Source organism: Lolium perenne, chromosome 1, assembly GCF_019359855.2.
Source record: "Lolium perenne isolate Kyuss_39 chromosome 1, Kyuss_2.0, whole genome shotgun sequence".
NCBI lineage: Eukaryota > Viridiplantae > Streptophyta > Magnoliopsida > Poales > Poaceae > Lolium > Lolium perenne.
In genome coordinates, this window is record NC_067244.2 from 238,226,398 (window position 1) to 238,251,410 (window position 25,013).

Below are 25,013 nucleotides of genomic sequence, written 5' to 3' on the forward strand. Positions count from 1 at the left end.
CTTGTGAGCTCACTGATTGGAAAAACCACACAATCCTCTTGACTGAGCTGGAAGAAGTGGAAACCGATGGCTTCAAAGGGTACGAACATGAGTTTGAGTTCTTGGAACTTGTATTCAGATATAAGTTCAAGGTACATCCTTCGTTGAATGCTTTCTTGAACGCTACATGAATACATTTCCCTGAAGTAATTCCTGTATTGTTTACATGCGAATTGTGTTTTGTAATGTGGGGTATGGGAGACCCAGGCGTTGCCTTCTTAATCAACAAAATATGAATTTTAAGAAACAAAATATGAATTTTATGTCTACAAAATCTATATCATTATATTCGTATGCAAAAAAGCTTTCCAATGATATAATTTTTGCGACATATATTTCATATTTTATTGACCAAAATAATGCTCAAAGCAATTTCTTAAACTACGTGTACGCCTATTAAACTGAGACGAAGGTAGTATGATTTTAACTTTAGTATGCCTGTAAAATTAGTAAGAGTACATATGAGATCAAAGTATCTCACAAGATAAATATACAACGATATAATTTATACATGCTCAACCATATACTTTGGCATATAATACTTGTAGAATTTGTACTGCACACAAACTGAAATTTGGAAAGGGAAGCTAATGGATTGCTCAGCAAGGATGATTCTAGTCAACTCGGTCACCACGTTGATTGTTGTGTATCCGTTCACTAATATAAAATGTTTAAGGTTTTTGTATATTCATCTATTTCGGTATGTATCTAGTATATTTTTAGTGTGTAGATTCACTCACTATGGTATGTATCTAGTTTATTTTGAAACATCTTATATTTATGAACAGAGGGAGTACCATTTAACAATATTCCTAGCTGGCAAATGGCTCATCAAAAAGATTGACAAGTTGACCAGAGGTTTTCTTTGGAATGTGGAGGAAGAAGCCAGCGGGGGAAAATGCCTTGTAAACTAGAAGCAAGTTTGCTCTCCTCGAAGAATGGGAGGGCTTTGGGGCCGAGGATATTCAAGCCTTCGGGAGGGACTTGGAAAGGTATGGCAACGCCTAGTGACGAGTCAGAGAAGCTGCTCTTCGCCGCCTGCTCCACAATAGTGATTGGGGATGGCGCGAGGGCTCAGTTTGGACTGACAGATGGCTAAGAGCATCTCCACTCGTCCCCCCGACGAGGCCCCCGAGCGACGTTTTTCCCATCCGGACGGCGAAATTCGGCCCAGTCGTGCCCCCGGTTCCTCGTTTTCGTCCGGATTTGGCCCTTCATCCATCCGGCGAGCCCACGCCATCCCCGGCCCCCCGGGGCGCGCTCGGGGACTCCGGACGAGTGAAAAGCGGGGAAGGGCCCGATCTGTCGGTGACTCGACGCACGAACCCCACCGCCACGTCGCTCAAAATCTCCCCCACCCCTCGTATCTCTCTCGCCGCCGGCACCACCCCGCCGGCTTGTTGCCCAGATTCCGCCGCCCCTCCTTCCCCACCTGCCTATATTCCGCCGTCTTTGGACGACGGCCTATCTGGCTGCTCTTCCCGCCGGCCTGTTTTCCGACTTTGGCCTGCTCCTCGTCGCTCGCGGCTCGGGTTGCCTCGACCACGCCCGTCAGGTGTTCGTCCATTTGCCTCGCCGGCCATGGACTCGGACGAAGAGGAGGAGCAGATGTTCGTCGAGCTTATGCAAGAAGAGATGGCAGCAGCCGCCCAAGACGACGAGCACATGATGATCCTCGGTTGCTTGGCAAGCATGTACGCCGGACTGGCAACTGGTCGACGTGGTGGGTCGGCACCAGGTCGCCGGAAGTGCAAGCCGAGACAGCGAATGGAGGGCTACTGCATGTTGTACGCCGACTACTTCGCCGACAATCCATTGCACAGTGAGAGTGTTTTCCGGATGCAAGGAGGATTGCACTGGTTTGGTTGGATTTTCGTCAATGCAGAAGTGCACAGTGGCTACGAGGATGCTGGCGTATGGAGCTCCCGGTGATACTGCAGATGACTATCTTCGGATGGCGGAGTCCACCGCCCTTGATTGTTTCTACCGATTCTGCAGGGCCGTCATAGCAGTGTTCGGGGACTATTACTTGAGATCACCCACTGTCGAAGACACTCAGAGGATCCTTGCAACAAATGAAGCTAGGGGTTTTCCAGGGATGCTTGGAAGCATTGACTGCATGCATTGGCAATGGAAGAAGTGTCCGTTTGCGTGGCAGGGAATGTACAAGGGTCACAAAAAAAGGCTGCAATGTGATACTTGAAGCAGTGGCTACCCATGATCTCTGGATTTGGCACTCTTTCTTTGGCATGCCTGGATCCAATAATGACATCAACGTCCTAAACTGCTCCCCGGTCTTTTCCAAACTTGTTGAGGGTCATGCTCCCCCGGTGGACTATGTGATCAATGGTCGACACTACAACAAAGGATACTACCTTGCAGACGGTATCTATCCAAAGTGGGCAACATTTGTGAAGACTATCTCCAACCCTAGCATCCCCAAACTTTGCGAGTTTGTCAAGAAACAAGAAGCTTGCCGAAAAGACGTCGAGCGTGCATTTGGTGTCCTCCAGCAGAGATTTGCTGTCGTCCAGTTCCCCGCTATGACTTGGTCCAAAGATCAGATGTGGGAGGTGATGAACTGCTGTGTGTGCCTACACAATATGATTATTGAAAATGAGCGAAAGCATCCGGTTCCTCTGGCTGAGCAAGAAGCACCATATGAGAGAGAGGGTCCTCTTGCACAGCCTAATCACCAGGTGCCTCCATCATGGGCCGCCTTCTTTGCTATGCGCCAGGAGATTCGAGACTCTACAATGCATCAGCTGCTGCAAGATGATCTGGTGGAGCACATATGGAGGCTCCGAGGCAACGCCAACGCCGACGCCAACTAGTCTGTCTTAATTTGTTTGAAAAATTGTGAAATTGTGTGCTTCATTTGTTTCAGCACTTGTTAAACATTGTACTGATTATTGCCGAATTTGTTTCAGCAAGTTTCGTACTCTTGGTTGCCGAACTTGTTAAATTTTATGTTAAATTTGTTTGAAACATGTCAAATGGTCGAGGTTGGGGGTTTCCTGCCGGGGGGACGGCTGGAACTTCGGCGCTCCCCACGCCAAATCTTTCTCCAATCCGGACGAAAACTTCGCCGGATTTGGGCCAAATCTTCCTCCAATCCGAACGAAAACTTCACCGGATTTGGGCGTGGGGAGCGCCAACGAGTGGGGATGCTCTAAGCAGAATGGCTCCTAACCCGCTGGCCCCAGACTTGTACAAGAAAGAGCTCTCGGCCAAAGAGCTCTCATTAACAACGCCTTGATGCAGGGGTTTGCAAAAATTCAGGAGGTGGCGCTTGTGGAAAAGACAGACTCTGCTATCTGGAACCTTAAGCAGGAAATATTCCGCGTCATCCGCATTGACATTCAGTTCTCAGGCCGCACCGACAACGCAAACTTGGCCAAGGTATGGGGCGCTGCCTCAAGTGGTCTCCTCCCATACAGATGCGACCTCCTCCGTTCACGGATGCTGCTACTTTGTTCAATATCTCAAGCGTAGGCAACGTTAAAACAGTGCAAGTCTTTGGGTATCTAACATGGTATTTACCCAATCTGTCAAGCATGCACATACAGCAGATGAAAACAGTACTCGTTTGAGCTGCAAATTCAGTGATGGCATAACAAGCTACTAGCTAAGATCCAGTTCAAAACAATGTATAACCCAAACAAGATACCTAGATCAAAATTTCCCGGCAAAATCAAGTAGACTAGAGTATGCCCATGGTATTTGCAATATGACATACCAAACTGGCAACATTGATCACTCCAAGCAGCGCACAAAGCATTTCAACCCAGTACAACAATGGAAAGGCTCTACCAGCGTACAATACCATGTCCCGAAGAACGAAATCCCCCACTGGTTCCACAAAACCAACGCATTCCCCCCAATGGCTCCACAGAATTAACCAAGCAAAGGAACACAGCCTCAAGGAGAACCAAACATTCTTCAACCGAGAATAATTATCTTCGGAAACAGGTCATGTATGAAGCACCTCTACTGTTGCTTGCACTCCGCGGGCCGCTCTCCCTGCCCTTCCCCAGCAGGAACTCTACCACCCTTCTGTTGAAATCAAGAAAAGAGGGCAAGCTATGAGGATCTATTGATTGAATCTACTCAAGTTATAACAAGAGCACACAACAAGTATCAAAAGGATTCCATACCTTCTTAGGAGCGTCATCATCATCATCATCGTCTTCATCTTCCTCATCATCCTCGTCCTCATCTTCATCCTCATCACCCTCTTCATCGTCATCTTCATCATCATCCATCATGCCATCGAAATCCTCATCTTGAGCAGCCTCTCCGGTGAACCATGAAACAGCATGTGGAATAATCTTGTCTCGGATGGTAGATCTGGCAAGCAAAAAAAGAGCATTTAGAACAGGGAACCAGCATTAAAACTAGTTCTGTGGTACAGCATACAAAATAATATGCATACCCAATATCGTAATCTTGCTCCATTTGGTTCTGCAGCTGCTCAGCCTATAGAAATGTGACGAGTCATGTCCATGCTCAAGTTTCAAATATAAGAGCAGACATATACAGGAGAAGGAACTTACTGTATCCTCATCAATTTCCTCCTCGTCATCAGGAACTTGAGGTGGGCTGAAGAAATTGAAGAAGCTCTCGCAGTTTTCAATTTTCGTGATAGGTTTTGTGTTCTTTGACCCCTTCTTTGGCTTCTTTTTTAGCACCTTTTGTGTCAAGCACTTTCCAGGATACCATTCAATTTCAGTACTGGAAAAAGGACAAAAAAAAGAAACGTTACTGAAACCATGGATGCATCCAAAAACAATTACAACTCCACGTTAGATGAAATATTAATTACCCGATGGCTTTCTCTAGGATTGGCTCATCTTCATCGATCATGTGATATGTTTTTGTAAGCACTTCATTCTTGAAGAATGGGTTAGTGTTGAAGTGAAACTCAAGCTTGAAACCCTTTGGCTCACTAATCCTGTACCATTTGATGTCCTTCAGGTACTTGAGAGCTTCCTCGTCCCTCTCTTGGATCTGGATACATGTAAAGCATTAATTAGATGCCATGGAATTATTTTGCAAATGGATCTAAAGACAAGTTCAAACAGAAATGATCAACAGTTCGGGGAAGGAACTTCTATTGCAAAAACATGCAAGGACTCACCTCCTCAGCTAGGATTTCATGGTTCTTCATTGCATTAAACCAGAAATCTGGCACACCCTTTTCCTCTGCAGGGAAGCATTATGAAAAAGGTCAAAGACAGTTACAGTTTACATATTCATCATTTATTATTAGGGTTCCTTCCCAGTATGAAAATACTGAAAGATCCTAGAACAGGCAAAGCATATATTCACCTTTCTGATCTGCAGCAGCTTCCCCTGAATCATCTTTAGTTACACCTTCTACCTCGACCACACCATTGACAACTTCATAACGCTGTCAATTTGCAGGTGAAGAAATCCATCAGATGGAACATGGCATACGACATCAAATATGATATAGAAAATATTAGATATGGGAGTCTGCACTGTATAAACCATGCAACATACAAACAACTCTCTCTAGAATATACAAGTCCACAGTTTGTAATTCATGGTACAGGTGAGAGTTTTACAATAAAAAAAGGAAAATTAGAAGTAGATTTGTCAACATGATAAAGCAGCAAAATGACATAGTGCAGAAGATAGCAGTAGACCAACATTAGTAGTAGCTTACCTTTGAGTAGAGTGGTTCGTACATCTTCTGGTATTTAGCTTCAAGTGCAGCTCTCTCCTCGAAGAACTTGGCCTCAAGTTCATCGTGTTGGCTCTGTCAAATGTTGAACAAAGGCAAGTTAGTCACGCCATCAGATAGAACTGGACTTTCAACAAAAATCAAGCATTTAAGTGGTGATTACACAGGGAGGGAATGATCTGTATAACACTATAGTATACATTCAACTGAAAATATATTGGTGATAGTGATAGAGCCAGGACACATCGAAGTAGTCAGAAAATTTCCACAAAGTAAGAAGAAGGGGAAATCCAAACAGACAGGATAAAGAACTCTAAAAACAAAAGCTTCAAGCAAACTGATGAACATATTAGAAAAAAGATAAGATAATATTATATCGATGATGATGCGCCAGTCCCAACATCTCATTGTTGAGATAAGACAGTTGCTGAAGGGGAAAAAAATATATGGATTATATATACACCACTAATAGCATGCACTGTATCATGAGTCATACTGGAATGATAACCAAACGCAGACATAGACAGCTGGTGGCATTTCCGTAGAATGTAAGTAGGAATGCCAACTATAATAAGCTACCGTGAAAGCTATATTCAGCACAGTCCGTGCTCAATCAGGATCTTAATTAATCATGTACTAGTACACACCACCACACCATGCTGTACCGTTTCCACAAGTGCATCAGAATCACAGAAATCGTACTTGGTTAGGCACAGTTAATGACCCGGATGGCACAAATCACCTACTGCAAACTCGTGCCACCACAGAAGCATGGCAAATCGGTAGAAGAGTTTGGAGCCCTGTTTTACCTGGATCTCCCTGAGCACCTCGACGCGCTTCCTGACGTTGGGCTCGAGGCTCTCGAGCACGTCCGTGTGCCGGGCCGCCAATCCCTGCAGCGTGTTCTGCAGAAGCGCGAGGCCGAGTCAGCACGACTCCACCACCACATAACCAATCCCATGCCCCCCAAAAAAATGAACGAGGACAACACCCAAATCCCCCGCAGAAGTGGTTCGGGAAACCTCACCTTAATCGACTCCACGAGGTTTGCCTTGTCCTCGGCGCTGAGCTCTGCATCATGAGAACCACCGAAATCACTAAGACACCGCAGGGGGCACCGACCGGCAACAGTAACATCGAGAGCGGGGAGGCGGAGCAGCGAGCGAGCGTACCTGCGGCGTTGGGGACGGCGGCGCCGAGGGCGGAGAGGTCGAAGGCGTCCTTGCCGTCGCTCATGGCTGCGGCGGCGGCGGCGGCGCGGGGCAAGGGTTCTGCGGCGAGGGAGAAACCCTAGGGGCGGCGGCGCGTGGGGGGCTGCTGCGTGGGGGAGTGGAGAGGTGGAGGAAGGGATAAAAAAAGAGATCGAGCCGAGGGCCAAGATTTATAGCCGGGAAAAAGCCGTGAGTTTGGACTCGGGACCGGCGCGGTCGGGCGCGCCGGACCGGGCCCGCGTGTCGGTGGGTGACGGGGCCGTTTTTTTTTCTTTGTTTCCCTTGGTCGGAATATTCTGGGAGTCCTGTGTGTGCTGAGCTGTGGCTGTGCTAGACATGGACTGGCTTCTTCCCCATTGGCCAGCTCATCGTCAGTCAATCAGTTGTACTCCTTGCTTGCAGAATTGGGATCTTAGAGATTTGTAATGAATTTATTTATTTATGAGGCAATTAATGCGGTGGAAATCGTCAGTTTTAATAAGGAAGTAATAATACAGATTTTTCTTGTTAATATATACCGGATTCGCCGGTAGATCCATGTCCACCAGTGAAAGAGCGGCGGTGTGAACAAAGGAGGGGAAACTCACGCTTGGCGGTGCAACCACCTCCTTCCATCACTTCGACCCGAGAGCAAGCTCAAGACATGGTAAATAAAATGGACTACAACGTGAGACACGGCGGCAAGCGTCTAGGCCAGAGGGTAGAGACATAAGAACTGGCGGGCCCATAAACTTCTAGAAGTCTGGACAAACATGTCTATGGCGCTATTTTTTTTGGAGAAATTTATACATATAGAAACATAAAGTAAAAAAAAAGAGTCGCACTGCTGATAAGCTCATGCGGGGAGGGTGGATCCGCCCATCGGCGTGAGGGTGGCGACGTAGCTACATGGGGGTGAAGAAGTGGAGACTCGGAAAATATTAGATGGAAGGATGTGTTTTATATATAGCCAAGAGAGGAAGGAAAGGAGTGGATTTAACTCTGAACTCGTGGTTAGGGTGCGGACATGTCAAGGTGCAACCGTCGGTAAGAGACAAACCATTTTGCCGGAATATTGATTTTCGGGTTTTTGATAAACTAGTAGACTAGTAGAAGAGGCAACTCATCATCATCCAGCAATGTATTCCATATTTCCTAAAATTAATTTTTTTAATTAGTTTCCAAGATAATAAAACACGCAATCATTGCTCGGAAAATACTGCCGTGTTCTATGCAGGTTGACAGGGGTCTCATGTATATATTTTTTGTAACATTTGACTGACTTTTTGACTTTGTGTTGCCTCTTTGTAGCAGGAAGCGGCTGCTGTTTGCCGGCAAAGTGGCAAAGGGTGTGTTGTGCCTGCCACTTTCCATTTTTCTTGAAACAGAAAAGGAGCGGCATCGAGACACTTTGCAAGGAACATGGAGGGAACGGAAAATGATATGATCCAACTTGCCCAACGTGGGTGCGACCGTGCGGTGCAGTTGTCGCGCGCGGTCGAGGTTTTCTATCACGTTGTCGTGCTAGAAAGAGCTAATTACACTAGTAGTCCAACAACTTGTCTATAATGTGATGATTTGGTCCTACATCTTGCAAACTGTGAAGCCATGGTCCTACAACTTGTAAATCGTGTGAAGATTTGGTCCTCAATTAACCAGAAGCTGACACGTGGCATTCTAGTTTTTGCAGAAAAACCCTTAATATTTTTATCAGGCGCATGTGACCTTGAATGCGGGTCCTACCTGTCAGTGCGACCGAAATAAACAATACAAAAACTGTGCGTACTGGTGATTCGAACTCACAACCGAGGGTCAGCTCGCACAGACGTCTACCACCAGAGCGCACAGCAAGTTTATGTACAACTTGAGAATATTATATTATTCATCATTGAGGACTACAAACACAATTTTGAAACCAGGCGTCTGCCAAAAGAGACAACAAACACAATTTTGAAACTCTAGTCCAGGTACAAAATTAAAAAGAGTTTTAGATTACCATCCATGGCTGAAAGTGGCTGGGCAAAAAATAAGCTACATCAACCAAGAAAACATTAAATGTTTTAGAAAAAAGTTTAAATAATTTACACCCGTACATGTCACCTTGATACTTGTGCAATTTTTTTAAAAATTACAGCCATATGTCATCTACACAAAAAGGAGAAACTGGTACTTTGTTATATTGTGAACAGTTTATGTCCACTGCTTATGTTGCGAACCGTGTATTTTTGTGTGTGTAGGTAACATAAACTTGGCACGTATATATTAACTTGACAACACACACTCCCTTTTCTGATTTGAGGAAGACTTGTCCTAATACAAACTATTAAATAGGACGAAACAGTAGACGAATACAACCTTCAGGAAAATATTATTTACTACATGTATGTAAAACTCAATTTCTCTCTTAAAATTTAAACACAAAATACTCTATCATATAACATACTATTGTAGTTGGAATCTACCATATATTTATAAAATGAAATATATTACCAATGATTTCAGAAATTTTACACGTCCATGTTCTCCTGTATGGATGTATTTCACTTACTACATGAGTTCTAGTAAAAAGGAAATACATAAAAAGACCTAAAATACATTTAGACAATATATCAAAGACGTGACGATTTCTCGGTTGAATTGGAAATAAGTTATACTAGATAGTTATTAATATGTCTAGTTCATAAGTGACATATTCTCATGTATTTTACGTACAAATATAATTCTTTTCTAAAAAGTGGTCCTTATCGCTGACTTAAAAATAGTTATTTTGGAACAAGAGAACTTGTAATAAAATGCTCCAAATGCATGAAAATATATCATAAATTATGTGTGTAGAGAATGTATGCAAGTATATGCATGCCAAGTTTAAATAAAATATATAGGTTGCGTGGTTAGGAGAGTGGTTGTACCCCCAGCCCACCAGAGTTCAAATCCTAGGTTTAACATCTGTGTGTCTCATAAAGGCGGAATATTCATTCAGTGGGAGGCGACATTCTCGTCGACAACGAGGCGCCTGTGGTGATTTCGTCAATTTCAAGATCCAATCCGCCGGCTCAGTCTTCTGGAGGTGCTCATAGGGGTAGGGTGTGCGTGTGTGCGTTCATAGAGGTGAGTGTATGCGCGTGTATATGAGCGCCTGAGTTTGTACTGTGTTTCTCAAAAAAAAAAATACACGGTTAGCAATATAAGCAGTGGACGTAAACTGTTGACAATATAACAAATTACCAGTTTCCCTTTTTTTGTGTACGTGACATATGGTTTTAATTTAAAAAAAAATTGCACAAGTGTCAAGGTGATATGTACGGGTGTAAATTATTTAAACTTTTTTTTGAAACATGTAAATAGAAGTTTCCGATTTTTTTAAATATCATGATGCGTAACACCTGAGTGCTCCACCTTATTTCCCCAGATTCATCATGGCTTGTCAAAAGAGGGAAACATTAATGTAATCTGTATATAATAGAAGTACGTCCTAGACATTGAACAAAAACATTGCATGGTGTAGCGGCAAGGATGACTTTACCCAAGCAGCAGCTCGCGAGTTCGATCTCCCAGATAGCACGTATTAATTTTATTTGTTTCGTTAGACTGACAGGTTGGTCCCACATGTAAGACTGCACCCAAGCTTACATGTGCAAGTTAAAAAAAATTTGGGGGTCTTTCTGCAAAAACTGTAACGCCACGTGTCATCCTCTGATTTATTGAGGACCAAATCTTCACATGGATTACAAGTTGTAGGACTGTGGCTTCACACTTTGCAAGATGTAGGACCAAATCATCACATGATAGACAAGTTGTTGGACTACAAGTGTAATTAGCTCTGCTAGAAAAGAGGACGTGCCCGCTTCAGATGGTTTATTTATGCAAGAACGTACGTACAACTTCCCGAGAGGATCTCTGTAGATTCCCAAAACAGAACACGCACACCTGAAGCTAAAACCAAAGTTCCTACATCCGTTAGAGATTATAAGTCCGACACGTATTTCTCTAGGTTGTCAATTTAATCAACGTAACATGAGTTATACAATATAAAATTATGTGATTGGAAAGTAGAACATTCAACTATTCTAATGATATATGTTTTGTAATATTTTTTTTATTACGTTAGTTAAATTTACAACCTAGGGATACTGGGGGACTTATAATCCCTAGAAGAGGTAGTACCGAATAGAGAAGAGGCCATCTAGAAAAACCAATCTAAAGTTTCATCGTTTTTGTAGCGACCCTACTCATCTGTCTCGTCTCCGATGGTCTTGAAGGTGCAGCTAACCACATGCCCTCGTCGGTGGGAGGCTTTCAGTTCTTCTTTTTTATATATTTGCGGTGTGTCTTTCTCAATATGGTGAGGTGGTGGATGCGTCTCAAAATCATAATAAAGTCTTCTCTGCCTTCCACTGAATGAATATTCTGCCTTCATGAGACACATAGATATCAAATCCGAGATTTGAACTTTGGTGGGTTAAGGGTACAATCATCCTCTTAACCACCCAACCTCAGCTTGGTTCACACTTTTAAAGTTTTTTTTGTACTATTGATCATTAATAGATTGGTGGATTTCTCTAAAAATAGATGCTAGAGCCAGGAGTATATATGATCTTGGAGGCTGTTGGCAGGTTAAGTTTGTACTGTACTTTTGTTCTTCTTCAGAAAGGCGGAAGTGATGGACCGGCGAGTTTAAGCACGAATTCTCGGCTTGGGAGGTGGAGGCTCCCTGTCTTGCTTCCGACGACATCCTTTTCGTGCTGCCCCTTCCGACGACATCCCTTTCGTGCTATACGCATCCGGTCCATTGCTTGCTCGCCGGACTGTCCAACATTCACTGATGCCGGCACCCGCTCGTCTGCATCATCGTGCATCCAGTCCCAGTGGCACGATCGGAAAATCATCAATGCTTTATGGCTCACCGCGGCTACACGTGAACCGGCGTCTGGAGTCCGGACTCGATCGTTCACGTACGTACTCACCGGCACGACGAGAAACGCTAGATCCACATTCAATGCCTTCGCCGACGAGAAACCGTGACGTTAGTCGATCGTGGACAGAGCATAGCAAGGACAGATTTGCTATTTGTGAGTTGTGACACGCCGAAGAAACTATTAGAGCATCTCCATCGGCGGCTCTAAATAGTCACCGCTAGGGTCGTCGATACTGCCGTATAAGGAACGTCAGCACAACATCCTCTATTTGAGGATACTGCTCCCACACCAGTGCCCCTATACGTCAGCCTCGATAGATTTTGAAATTTAAAATAGTATTTAAAAACCTAAATTCATAGGAAATTTATACAAAATTTATACAAAAGTAACTCGAATTTAAACATAACTAAATTTTAAACTTAATCCTGATCTACTGGCCGTCGGTTGGGGCGCTCGACGGCCCTGCATCGTCATCGTTCTTCGCCATTGTCGCGTGCGTTCGTGCCCGCTTCTCCTCCCTTGCTTCGCGCATCTAGCGGTGGAGCTTGGCGGCCGGCGTCGCAGGGGCTGGTCGGCGGCGTTGTCCTCGCGCTTCCATCCTTTCCCGAGAAGTTTCGATCTCGGCGCGCATCGCCTGTTGGCGGGCGAACGCCTCGTAGTGGCGATGAGCGTTGAGCTCTACGAGCTTCTGTCGCTCCGCCTCCATGAAGCGGCGTCCCGCCTCCTCTGCGGCCGCTCGCTGGCGCGAGATCTCGAGGACGTGCTCGAGGTTCGCATCGTTGACGAACTCGCGCTGCTCCTCCTTCAACCGCTGGTATCGTTGCGCGTTCAGCGACGCAAGTCGTCGCCTGCTCGGGTGGGTGGGGGACTGCGGCGGCTCGCCCGACTGCGCTGCCTCCTCTGCCGCCTCTGCTTCCGCGTCTGCGACGTAGGCCTCGTGCCACGCCGCGAACCATGGGTCTGCGTCCTCGTCGGAGTTGTTCTCTGTGTCGGCATGCGGCTGCGGTGGTGGTGGAGGCAGCGCGCGGCCGTTGAGGCCCACCATCGAGTAGGTGGTCAGACGGCGCGACATCTTGATGTGGAGAGGAGAGAATGGAGTGGTGGTGGTGGAGATGAGAGGAGAGAATGGAGCGGCGGTAGTGGACGGCGTACGTACTATATAGCGGTGGCAACTACCCACATTTACGGCGACTGGATGCCGCGTGGCCAGTCGCTGCCCTCGTGGCCGCCTCAATTTCCGCGCGAGAGACCATTAAACGTGGACGACCAACCTTCCCGCGTCGCGGCCGATGCGAACCGTCGCGTCCTCTCGCTGACAAGGCGCCGCCACCAGTGAAAACCGTCATTCCGCGAGGCGTCTGCGCACCCGATTCGCGCCCTTGGCCAAGGGGCCGGCACGGGGATGTCGGCGATTCTGTTGTGCTCGAAAAATGGTCGGCGCCGTTTGGGGCGCGCCGGTGCGAGCCCAAAAACGACACCGGCCCCCAAATCGCTATCGGGGCCGCTATCAAGGCCGCCGGTGGAGATGCTCTTATTTGCTCAATGTACCGACATGTGTAACTTCAGTTCAAATATGCGTATTACTGCTCGGTGGCACGTCCTAGGGAGCTCCTATTGCCCGCTTTAAGCGGGAGCGACCATCGAGCCCGCCTGAAGCAGCTAGTCTATGGGCCTCCCGTTCGCGGCCCAACAAAAGGTACTCCCTATTTTTTCGTTTGTCTTTTTCTTTCTTCTTTTTTCTGTTTCCTATTTTTTTTGTTTGTGAACCATTTTAAATACTTTTAAGAAGCCAAACAATTTTTTAAATTATTTTTTAAAAAGGAAAAATTTTAAAACTGGACATTTTTTACAACTAAACAAATTTGAAAAGTGAACATTTCAACAAATTACGAATTTAAACAATTTTATAATATGAACATTTTTAAAATTAGAACAATAAAAAATCTGAACAAATTTCGAAATCAGCAAAACCAGCAAAAATCGAAAAGAAAAAACCAGAACCGCAAAAACATGGGAAAGCCAAAAAAAAAAAGGGAAACCAAACAAGGTAGGTGCTAATGGGCCAGCCCACCCGTCTCAAGCAGGAGCGAATCGCTCCCGCTCTGAGCGGGGAATAGGGATTGCCCACGTCCTAAGGTGTACTTGAGCTACGGTCCTCAAACATATGACAATGATGGTAACCGTAGCCATATAAAGTTTGTCATATCCTATAACACAAAATACATGTAGAGACGTCTATTTTATCGTGTGGACACGCTTTATTTCGTGTGTAGAGGCTTGTTGAGCTGCTTTTGAATAGCGTCGTATAAACATCTTTTCGTACACCGTCTTTTTCGTCTTTGCCGCACTCTTAGTTTCTTTACAATCATCCCTCATCTTGCAGAGTAAATTAATTCAAGGTAAGTACAGAACTCAAGAGGTGGAAAAAGTGTCCATCACTTGACAGAGGAAATGAAAATTTTGCCACTGTAATGCCATCTCCAACGGCATGATGCAAACGGGCGCGTGGGCGTGCGGACACGCGAACAGTGGTCGGCGTCCGCCCGGGGCTTTGAGTTGCGCGGTGCACCCAACGCAGCGGCCACCTATTTGGCTAACACAGTCAATATATGGTCTAATTCTTTGGGAAATGGACCATTTGGCCACACAGATTTATAAATAACATCTTAAATATATAGAATAATATCAAATAAAATGTAGCATGGCCAAGGAAACGAAATGTGTCATAGTTTGAATAAGGAACAAATATAAAAATTACAAATTGAGATTGTCAACTCAATTTGTATGGTCTAGGATCTTCTTCTACCTCTTCTCGAACCAAGCTCTCTTCACCTTGTTCATGGCGGTCAAGTCGGCGGTCATGATCATGTGGTCCTCAGCTTGGCGTTGCAGCTCAACTTCTCTCTCCTTCAGCTCCACCTCTTTGGCCATTACCGATGCAATGAGCTCTAATTCTTTCTCTTTGAGCTCCACTTCCCTTGCCCTCGTCTTGGCAAATCAACTTATTTAATCCATGGACATGTCAGTAACATGCACTGCAAATCTTCAAACTGAAAGAGCAAACAATGGAAAGCTCGGAATGTTCTCAGTTCTGGAAATGCCAACGTCAGCCAGTCAATTGCTGCACCAAAATGTACATTTGGAAATTTCGAGAGATCCAACATGTGTACATTTCAAAATGAGACGGTTTTAGCCTTCTTCACCAGTTCTGAAAAACTTTCAGAGTAACCTTGGCTATACGAACTAGCTAACCTTCTCTTAAATATAGCATCCAGATAAGTGGGGAGCACAGATATGTACAAGAATTCGGTAGTTAACTAGGGACATCCTGAAAGTACAATTTTCTGCAAACAAAGTGCTTTTTCAAAAGTAGTGTATGGTCATCTCCACGGAATGCAACACCAAAGTAAATTGCAATGGAGGATAAGATGATTCCAACTTTCAAAACAAAAAAATATGGGAGCATATGCATTTTGTAAGTAGATTTATTCGACCTGAAAGATTTTTGAAAGTAACCTATGATGAATACTACGCATTGAACGATATCATAATATAACTTGTTCTCTTCTCCAACAGTTGATCATATTAAATTAAAAACAAGGGAGTCATTCAAATATGTAAGTTTGTGAAGAGGTTACATTCAGTTTGTGAATGGTTGCTCAGTCTAAGAGTTGGTGTAACAATTTTTCAAGGAAGCAAGGTCAAAACAAGCATTTTGAAGGTCCATGAATTCAGGAAGATTCAAAATTAACATAGGAGTTATACTGCTACAGAAGTGGCTTTGAGGAAAACCTTAAAATATTATGTTATTCGAATACGATAACTATTCACTTGCAAATTGTCCTTGAGAAGATTAAGAATCATACATACCGCACTGTTCCCGAATTCAACCCAGTTTCTTTTTATCCCTAAAGTAGGATTGAAGAGTCAGGACATTATAACTGGAAGAGAAGTATGGGAGATGTATACAATAGAGAAATGTAAGAAAAATGACAAGTTCATAACAAAAGTGCTCCAAACCAAGAAGGTATACCTGTCGCACACCCCAAAGGTAGAAGGCATACCCTAACCTGCAGAAAAAGTTAAAACAGAATTATATATGTAAATGAACATGACAAACTAACATACAGAAATCATCGTAGCAGGTAATATGCATCTAAATAGGTTGCATAAAAGCATACCTTGCTAAGAAGAAAGAGTTGGCTATCTGCTGAGTTGGGGACCAATTGTTCGTATGGTCAAATCCTTGTGGAAAGCCAAAATAAAATTACTTCACATAATTGCTTTTCGCTGCAAACGGTCAGGAAATCATTCTCCGCGCAGAGGGGAAATCACATCAATTTGGTCATAGGAAAACGCCAGAAATACATATAAACAAACCTATTCATAGTCAAGTGTGGCCATTCATGTTGGCGATATACCCAAGAGGTAATAATAAAGTGGTTATTATTATATCTTTGTGTTTATGATAAATATTTACATCTCATGCTATAATAGTATTAACCAGAAACAATAATACTTGTGTGTTTTGTAAACATAAAAGAGTCCCTAGTAAGCCTCTTGTTAAACTAGCTTGTTGATTAATAAGATGATCATGGTTTTCTGATCATAAGCATTCGATGTTATTAATAACAAGATCATATCATTAGGTGAATGATGTGATGGACACACACCCATAGTAAGCATAGCATTTGATCTAGTCATTAAGTTTGTTTTGCTACAAGCTTTAAGATACATAGTAACATAATCCTTCGACCATGAGATCATGCTAATCACTTAGACCGATTGGATACTTTGATGACATCAAGCACCACTTCATAATTGGGTGGTTATAAAGGTGGCATAAGTGTTCTGAAAGTATGAGTTGAAGCACATGGATCAAGAGTGGGATTTGTCCATCCAAATGACAGATAGATATACTCTGGGCCCTCTCGGTGGAATGCCATCCAATTAGCTTGCAAGCATGTGACTAGGTCACAAGGGATATCATATCACAGTACGAGTAAAGAGTATTTATCGGTAACGAGGTTGAACTAGGTATAGAGATACCGCTGATCGAACCTCGGATAAGTAAAGTATCACGTGGCAAAGGGAATCGGTAGCATATGTTAATGGTTCTTTCAATCACGAAGTCATCGTTGAATATGTAGGAGCCATTATGGATCTTCAGGTCCCGATATTGGTTATTAATCGAAGAAGTGTCTCGATCATATCTGCATAGTTAACGAACCATAAGGTGACACACTTAAGATTGATATCGTTTTAAGTAGATATGGAATATGGAATGGAGATCAAATATTGTTCGGGGGTGTCGGATGAGATCCAGGACATTACGAGGAGTTTTGAAATGGTCCAGAGAATAAGATTCATATATGGGAAGTAAAATTCCAAGTTTGGGAATGGTCTGGTGTATTTATGGAAGGTTTTAGAAAGTTCTAGAATCATCTGAAATATTTCACTAAGGCAAGTGGAGTCCCAGCCCTAGCCGACCCACTAGGTGGTAAGGTGGAGTCCATGGTGGACTCCACCATCATGGCTGGCCACACCACAAGGAAAGGGGGAGAGTCCCTCTCTGACTAGGTTTTGACGTTATGTATTATGGCAAATTTCTAATAGGACTCTAGAGGGGCTATGATTGGGACCTAGGGTTTTCCACCTATATATAGAGGAGGAGAGGGGAGGGGCCGGCCACAACATTGGCCACACCACCTCAAGGGCTCCAAGGCCGGCGCCCCACCCCCTCCCAAACCCTAGCGCCACCCCTCCTCCACCTATCTCTCGCAGAGGGACGGCGAAGCCCTGCAGAAGATCTCCACCACCACCATCACCATGCCGTCGTGCTGTTGGGATTTCGAGGAGGATCTACTACTTCCACAGCACGCTGGAACAGGGAGAAGGACGTCTTCATCAATACCGTATGTGTGACCGAGTGCGGAGGTGCTACCCGATCGCGACACCGGCGGGATCTTCTACTCGCTCTTGAGAGCGGCAAGTGATCGACTACATCAACCACACGTACAACCTCGTTAACGCTTAGCGATCTTCGAGGGTACGTTGATCCCATCCCGTTGCTACCATCTTGTAGATTAGATCTTGGCTCTTTATTCGTTCTAGCGATAGGAATTTTTATGTTTTCTATACTACGAATTCTACAGTGGTATCAGAGCCAGGTTTATGCATTGATTGGTTGCACGAGTATAACACAATGGTTTTGTGGGCGTTGATTCTTTTGTTACCGCCTCTCTCTTGTGTACTTTGCATCTTGCGGCATGGTGGGATGAAGCGGCTCGGGCTAACTTTACATGACCACGTTCATGAGATTTGTTCCACGCTCGACGTGCAACTCGTATTGCACAAGTGGCTTTGCGGGTGTTTGTCTCTCTCACCATAGTTAAGATTCAACTTACAATTGGTGGCTTAACAACAATTTTTATCAACGTTGTGGTTCTTGTTCGTAGGTAGATCGGATCTTACTCGAAAGCCCCAAGCCACGTAAAATATGTAACAAAAAGTAGAAGCGTCTAACTTGTTTTTGCAGGGGCATGTGATGTGATATGGCCATGATATGATTGTGATTATATTTGATGCATGAGATGATCTTTATTGTATTGTGGCAACCAACATAAGCCTTATGGTTGTCTTTAATTTTGTTTCAATGCATCATGTTGTAGTTTTATTTCAAAGTAGTTGTAATAGTTGCTACATGTGGTGGACAACCATGAAGACGACGCCATTGACCTTGACGCCTCGCCGACAATGATGGAGATCATGCCCATAGATGATGGAGAGCATGCCCGTGCTTTGGAGATGAAGATCAAAGGCGCAAGACAAAGGGCCATATCATATCACATTATGAATTGCATGTGATGTTAATCCTTTTTATGCATCTTGTATTGCTTAGATCACGACGATAGCATTATAATATGGTCCCTCTCACTAAAACTCAAGATAATAAATGTTCGTCCTTGGTTAGCATCATTTTTAAGACTCGTTGTTTCGAAGCATCACGTTATGATCGGGTGTGATAGATTCAACGTGTGCATACAACGGGTGCAAGCCAGTTTTGCACATGCAGAAACTAAGGTTTAACTTGACGATCTTAGCATGTACAGACATGACCTCGAAACATGGAATACCGAAAGGTAGAGCATGAGTCATATGATTGATATGATGAAAATGTTGATTGTTCGCCATTGAAGCTACATCATCCCTCGTGATGATCGAACTTGGTGTAGTGGATTTTGGTTCATGTAATCACTAAGTCAGCGTGAGGGATGTTGTTTTGTGGGAGTTCACCTAGTTACTTTAAAGAATTAAAATTTGAAATCAATTTATCATGAACTTAGTCTAAATTCTTTGCAAATATGTTGTAGATTATGGCGGCCTCTACCATCAATTTTAATTCATCCCTAGAGAAAGAAAAGCTGAAAAACAATGGAAGCAACTTTACGGACTAGTTTCGTAATATGAGGATTGTCCTCACTGCTGGACAACTGCTCTATGTGCTCGATGCACCGCTGGGTGACTGATACGTCTCCAACGTATCGATAATTTCTTATGTTCCATGCTTGTTTTATGACATTACCTACATGTTTTGTTCACACTTTATGATGATTTTATGCGTTTTCCGGAACTAACCTATTGACAAGATGCCGAAGTGCCAGTTCCTGTTTTCTGCTGTTTTTGGTTTCAGAAATCCTAGTAAGGAAATATTCTCGGAATTGGACGAAATCAACGCCCAGAGTCTTAAAATTCCACGAAGCTTCCAGAACACCCGAGAGCCACCAGATGGGAGCCCTGGGGGCCCCACACACCAGGCTGGCGCGGCCAGGGAGTGGGCCGCGCCCCCCTGTGGTGTCACCGCCTCGTCGACCCTCCGACTCCGCCTCTTCGGCTATTTAAAGGTCCCTGACCTAAATCTTCGATACGGAAAAGCCACGGTACGAGAAACCTTCCAGAGCCGCCGCCATCGCGAAGCCAAGATCTGGGGGACAGGAGTCTCTGTTCCGGCACGCCGCCGGGACGGGGAAGTGCCCCCGGAAGGCTTCTCCATCGACACCGCTGATACGTCTCCGACGTATCGATAATTTCTTATGTTCCATGCCACATTATTGATGATATCTACATGTTTTATGCACACTTTATGTCATATTTATGCATTTTCTGGAACTAACCTATTAACAAGATGCCGAATTGTCAGTTGCTGTTTTCTGCTGTTTTTGGTTTCAGAAATCCTAGTAAGGAAATATTCTCGGAATTGGACGAAATCAACGCCCAGGGTCCTATTTTGCCACGAAGCTTCCAGAAGACCGAAGAGTCAACGAAGTGGGGCCACGAGGTGGCCAGGAGGGTGGGCGGCGCGGCCCCACCCTTGGCCACGCCGACCTGTCCCCTGGGCCCCTCGCGACGCCCCCTGACCTACCCTACCGCCTACAAATAGCCTTCGTCGCGAAACCCCCAGTACCGAGAGCCACGATACGAAAAACCTTCCAGAGACGCCGCCGCTGCCAATCCCATCTCGGGGGATTCAGGAGATCGCCTCCGACACCCTGCCGGAGAGGGGAATCATCTCCCGGAGGACTCTACGCCGCCATGGTCGCCTCCGGAGTGATGTGTGAGTAGTCTACCCCTGGACTATGGGTCCATAGCAGTAGCTAGATGGTTGTCTTCTCCTCATTGTGCTTAATTGTCGGGTCTTGTGAGGTGCCGAACATGATCAAGATCATCTATCTGTAATTCTATATGTTGTGTTTGTTGGGATCCGATGAATAGAGAATACCATGTTATGTTGATTATCAATTTATATCTATGTGTTGTTTATGATCTTGCATGCTCTCCGTTATTAGTAGATGCTCTGGCCAAGTTGATGCTAGTAACTCCAAGAGGGAGTATTTATGCTCGATAGTGGGTTCATGTCTCCGTGAATCTGGGGGAGTGAGAGAAACCTCTAAGATTATGGATGTGCTGTTGCCACTAGGGATAAAACATTGATGCTATATTCGAGGATGTAGTTATTGATTACATTACGCGCAATACTTAATGCAATTGTCTGTTGTTAGCAACTTAATACTGGAGGGGGTTCGGATGATAACCTGAAGGTGGACTTTTTAGGCATAGATGCATGCTGGATAGCGGTCTATGTACTTTGTCGTAATGCCCAATTAAATCTCACTATACTCATCATAATATGTATGTGCATGGTCATGCTCTCTCTATTTGTCAATTGCCCAACTGTAATTTGTTCACCCAACATACTGTTTATCTTATGGGAGAGACACCTCTAGTGAAGTGTGGACCCCGGTCCAATTCTCTATACTGAAATACAATCTACTGCAATACTTGTTCTACTGTTTTCTGCAAACAATCATCATCCACACTATACATCTAATCCTTTGTTACAGCAAGCCGGTGAGATTGACAACCTCACTGTTTCGTTGGGGCAAAGTACTTGGTTTGTGTTGTGCAGGTTCCACGTTGGTGCCGGAATCCCTGGTGTTGCGCCGCACTACATCTCGCCGCCATCAACCTTCAACGTGCTTCTTGGCTCCTACTGGTTCGATAAACCTTGGTTTCATACTGAGGGAAAACTTGCCGCTGTACGCATCACACATTCCTCTTGGGGTTCCCAACGGACGCGTGCTGTACGCGTATCAAGCTCTTTTTCTGGCGCCGTTGCCGGGGAGATCAAGACACGCTGCAAGGGGAGTCTCCACATCGCAATCTCTTTACTTTGTTTTTGTCTTGCTTAGTTTTATTTACTACTTTGTTTGCTGCACTAAATCAAAATACAAAAAAAATTAGTTGCTAGTTTTACTTTATTTACTGTCTTGCACTCTATATTAAAAACACACAAAAATTAGTTACTTGCATTTACTTTATCTAGTTTGCTTTATTTACTGTTGCTAAAATGGGTACTCCTGAAAATACTAAGTTGTGTGACTTCACAACCACAAATAATAATGATTTCTTATGCACACCCATTGCTCCACCTGCTACTACAGCAGAATTCTTTGAAATTAAACCTGCTTTACTAAATCTTGTTATGCGAGAGCAATTTTCTGGTGTTAGTTCTGATGATGCTGCTGCCCATCTCAATAATTTTGTTGAACTTTGTGAAATGCAAAAGTATAAAGATGTAGATGGTGATATTATAAAATTAAAATTGTTCCCTTTCTCATTAAGAGAAAGAGCTAAAGATTGGTTGCTATTTCTGCCTAAGAATAGTATTGATTCATGGACTAAATGCAAGGATGCTTTTATTGGTAGATATTATCCCCCTGCTAAAATTATATCTTTGAGGAGTAGCATAATGAATTTTAAACAATTGGATACTGAGCATGTTGCACAAGCATGGGAAAGAATGAAATCTTTGGTTAAAAATTGCCCAACCCATGGACTGACTACTTGGATGATCATCCAAACCTTTTATGTAGGATTAAATTTTTCTTCGCGGAACCTATTGGATTCAGCTGCTGGAGGTACCTTTATGTCCATCACTCTTGGCGAGGCGACAAAGCTTCTTGATAATATGATGATTAACTACTCTGAATGGCACACGGAAAGAGCTCCACAAGGTAAGAAGGTAAATTCTGTCGAAGAAACCTCTTCCTTGAGTGATAAGATTGATGCTATTATGTCTATGCTTGTGAATGATAGGACTAATGTTGATCCTAATAATGTTCCGTTAGCTTCATTAGTTGCTCAAGAAGAACATGTTGATGTAAACTTCATTAAAAATAATAATTTCAACAACAATGCTTACCGGAACAATTCTAGTAACAACTATAGGCCATATCCTTATAATAATGGCAACGGCTATGGTAATTCTTATGGGAATTCTTACAACAATAATAGGAACACACCCCCTGGACTTGAAGCCATGCTTAAGGAATTTATTAGTACACAAACTGCTTTTAACAAATCTGTTGAAGAAAAGCTTGGGAAAATTTATATACTTGCTTCTAAAGTCGATAGTCTTGTTGCTGATGTTGATCTTTTGAAATCGAAAGTTATGCCTAATGAAAATCATCATAATAAAATTGTTACTACAGCAAATGCCATCCAAGTTAGAATTAATGAGAATATAAGATTGATGGCCGAATTGCGGGCTAGATGGGAAAGAGAAGAAAATGAAAAAGAAGATAATATAGCTAAAGTTTGGACTATTACCACCACTAGTAATGCTAATGCTACACAAGTTGCTGCACCTCCTACTATTACTAATAAAAGAATTGGTGTTAGCAATGTTTCCACTTCTAATGCAAAGCGCGAAGAACTGCCCGAAACTGCTAAAACTGCTGAAACTGCCTGTGATAAAACTGCTGAAATTTTTTCCAACATTGGGGATGATGATCCCATCGCTTTAGATTATAATGGTTTGAATTTTGATGATTGCCACATCTCTGAAGTTATAAAGTTCTTACAAAAACTTGCTAAGAGTCCTAATGCTAGTGCTATAAATTTGGCTTTCACAAAACATATTACAAATGCTCTCATAAAAGCTAGAGAAGAGAAATTAGAACGCGAAGCTTCTATTCCTAGGAAGCTCGAGGATGGTTGGGAGCCCATCATTAAGATGAAGGTCAATGACTTTGATTGTAATGCTTTATGTGATCTTGGTGCAAGTATTTCTGTTATGTCTAAGAAAATTTATAATATGCTTGACTTGCCAGCGCTGAAAAATTGTCATTTGGATGTTAATCTTGCTGATCATTCTACAAAGAAACCTTTGGGGAAAGTTGATAATGTTCGCATTACCGTTAACAATAACCTTGTCCCCGTTGATTTTGTTGTCTTGGATATTGAATGCAATGCATCTTGTCCCATTATATTGGGAAGACCTTTTCTTCGAACTGTTGGTGCTATCATTGATATGAAGGAAGGTAATATTAAATATCAATTTCCTCTCAAGAAAGGTATGAAACACTTCCCTAGAAAGAGAATGAAGTTACCTTTTGATTCTATTATTAGAACAAATTATGATTGTCGAGGTTTTGACCACGGCAGATGCTACGGGGTAGCACATGAGAGGTATGGAGCAAGGCGGCGTTGGAGATTCCGAAAACGAGTCGGCACACGATGTACCCAGGTTCACGTCCCCTCGGTGGAGGATCGCTACGTCCTGCTAGAAATCTACTATGATCATAGTGTCGCCGGCGTTAGGCGACTTGCTTTGGGGTAGCCGCCGGAGGCGGAGGGGGAGATTGTGTCTAATGAGAGATTACATGTATGATGAGATGCCCCCTTCAAGGGGTGCCCCTGGTGGCTTTATATAGGCAGCCAGTTAGGGTTTACAGGTATAAGGCTATTTGGGCCGCTACGCTTCATGGGCCTTTTGCAGATCCAGTCGCTCCAGGCTTCAGTCGCTCCGGGCTTCAGTCGCTAGGGCGCATGGCCCAGTCGCCCGCCGACTGGGGCTGTCCTACGCTCTTCTCAACTGGCGAGTGAGCTGGGTGATGGGCCCCCTTGGGCGTATCCCCATCAGTAGTCCCCGAGCGCGTCGTGGATTCGACGCGGGCTTGAGGCAAGGAACAAAGAGGCTTGGCGATGGACTGTGGCGAATCGGCGACGGGCTCCTGAAACAGAGGAAATAACCGTGAAGCAGGAAGCGGTCGAAGCGAGCCAGTCGGTGTAGGACAATCGGCATGAACAAGTCGGTGAGGGCCAGTCGGCGAGAGCCAGTCGGTGAGAGCCAGTCGGCGTGAACCAGTCGGCGTTGATGAGTCCGCGCTGGGGCTGGTACGCCCAAACATTCGGTCGCTCGTATGCAGATGAGTTGTAACAAGATGTTAGTATCCATGACCGTAGTATTCCAGTCAATAGGAAAATAAAGAGACGAGTACACCTTTGTGGAGATCAATCAAGTTACGTTATGAATGAATAAAATAGTAGGGGAACTCATTACCGATCGGCCTCTGATTCCGAAGTCAATAAACGAAACTGATGAACTTACGGAGGCCATTGCCCGTGCGTGGTGCTAGGCAGCGGTGTTGTGCTTGACGCTGCACGCGCGACCACGCTGTAGTGTGCCGATGTGGACGCGGTGCTTTTGGGGCGTTCTGTGCAACAGCGAGCATGGTATTGTGGACGCGGAGCCCCTGAGCTCGAACATGATAGGAGTTGATGTTGTAGTTGTTGATGTAAACATGCGGCACCCCC

The 25,013-nt window shown here is 44.2% G+C and overlaps 1 protein-coding gene across 1 annotated transcript; it reads right to left on the reverse strand.

Moving 5' to 3' along the window:
* Window positions 1-3,738: 3,738 nt before the first annotated feature.
* On the reverse strand, window positions 3,739-7,101 carry LOC127324854 (nucleosome assembly protein 1;2). The gene is made up of 11 exons (XM_051352265.2): window positions 6,922-7,101; window positions 6,777-6,820; window positions 6,559-6,654; window positions 5,732-5,824; window positions 5,371-5,452; window positions 5,180-5,244; window positions 4,865-5,049; window positions 4,596-4,773; window positions 4,475-4,518; window positions 4,197-4,389; window positions 3,739-4,095 (listed from the first exon to the last, which is right to left on the reverse strand). The coding sequence occupies exons 1-11, from the start codon at window positions 6,983-6,985 to the stop codon at window positions 4,030-4,032; spliced, it is 1,110 nt and encodes a 369-aa protein (XP_051208225.1). The 5' UTR covers window positions 6,986-7,101; the 3' UTR covers window positions 3,739-4,029.
* Window positions 7,102-25,013: the final 17,912 nt, after the last annotated feature.

What these genes read in the sequence shown, in the direction of transcription:
- LOC127324854 (XM_051352265.2), bottom strand. Translation starts at nt 6,985, where the DNA reads ATGAGCGACGGCAAGGACGCCTTCGACCTCTCCGCCCTCGGCGCCGCC. An exon ending in AGGTGCTCAGGGAGATCCAG is followed by an intron (nt 5,825 to 6,558) that starts GTAAAACAGGGC and finishes AACATTTGACAG; the next exon opens with AGCCAACACGATGAACTTGA. An exon ending in AGGAAATTGATGAGGATACA is followed by an intron (nt 4,519 to 4,595) that starts GTAAGTTCCTTC and finishes ACATTTCTATAG; the next exon opens with GCTGAGCAGCTGCAGAACCA.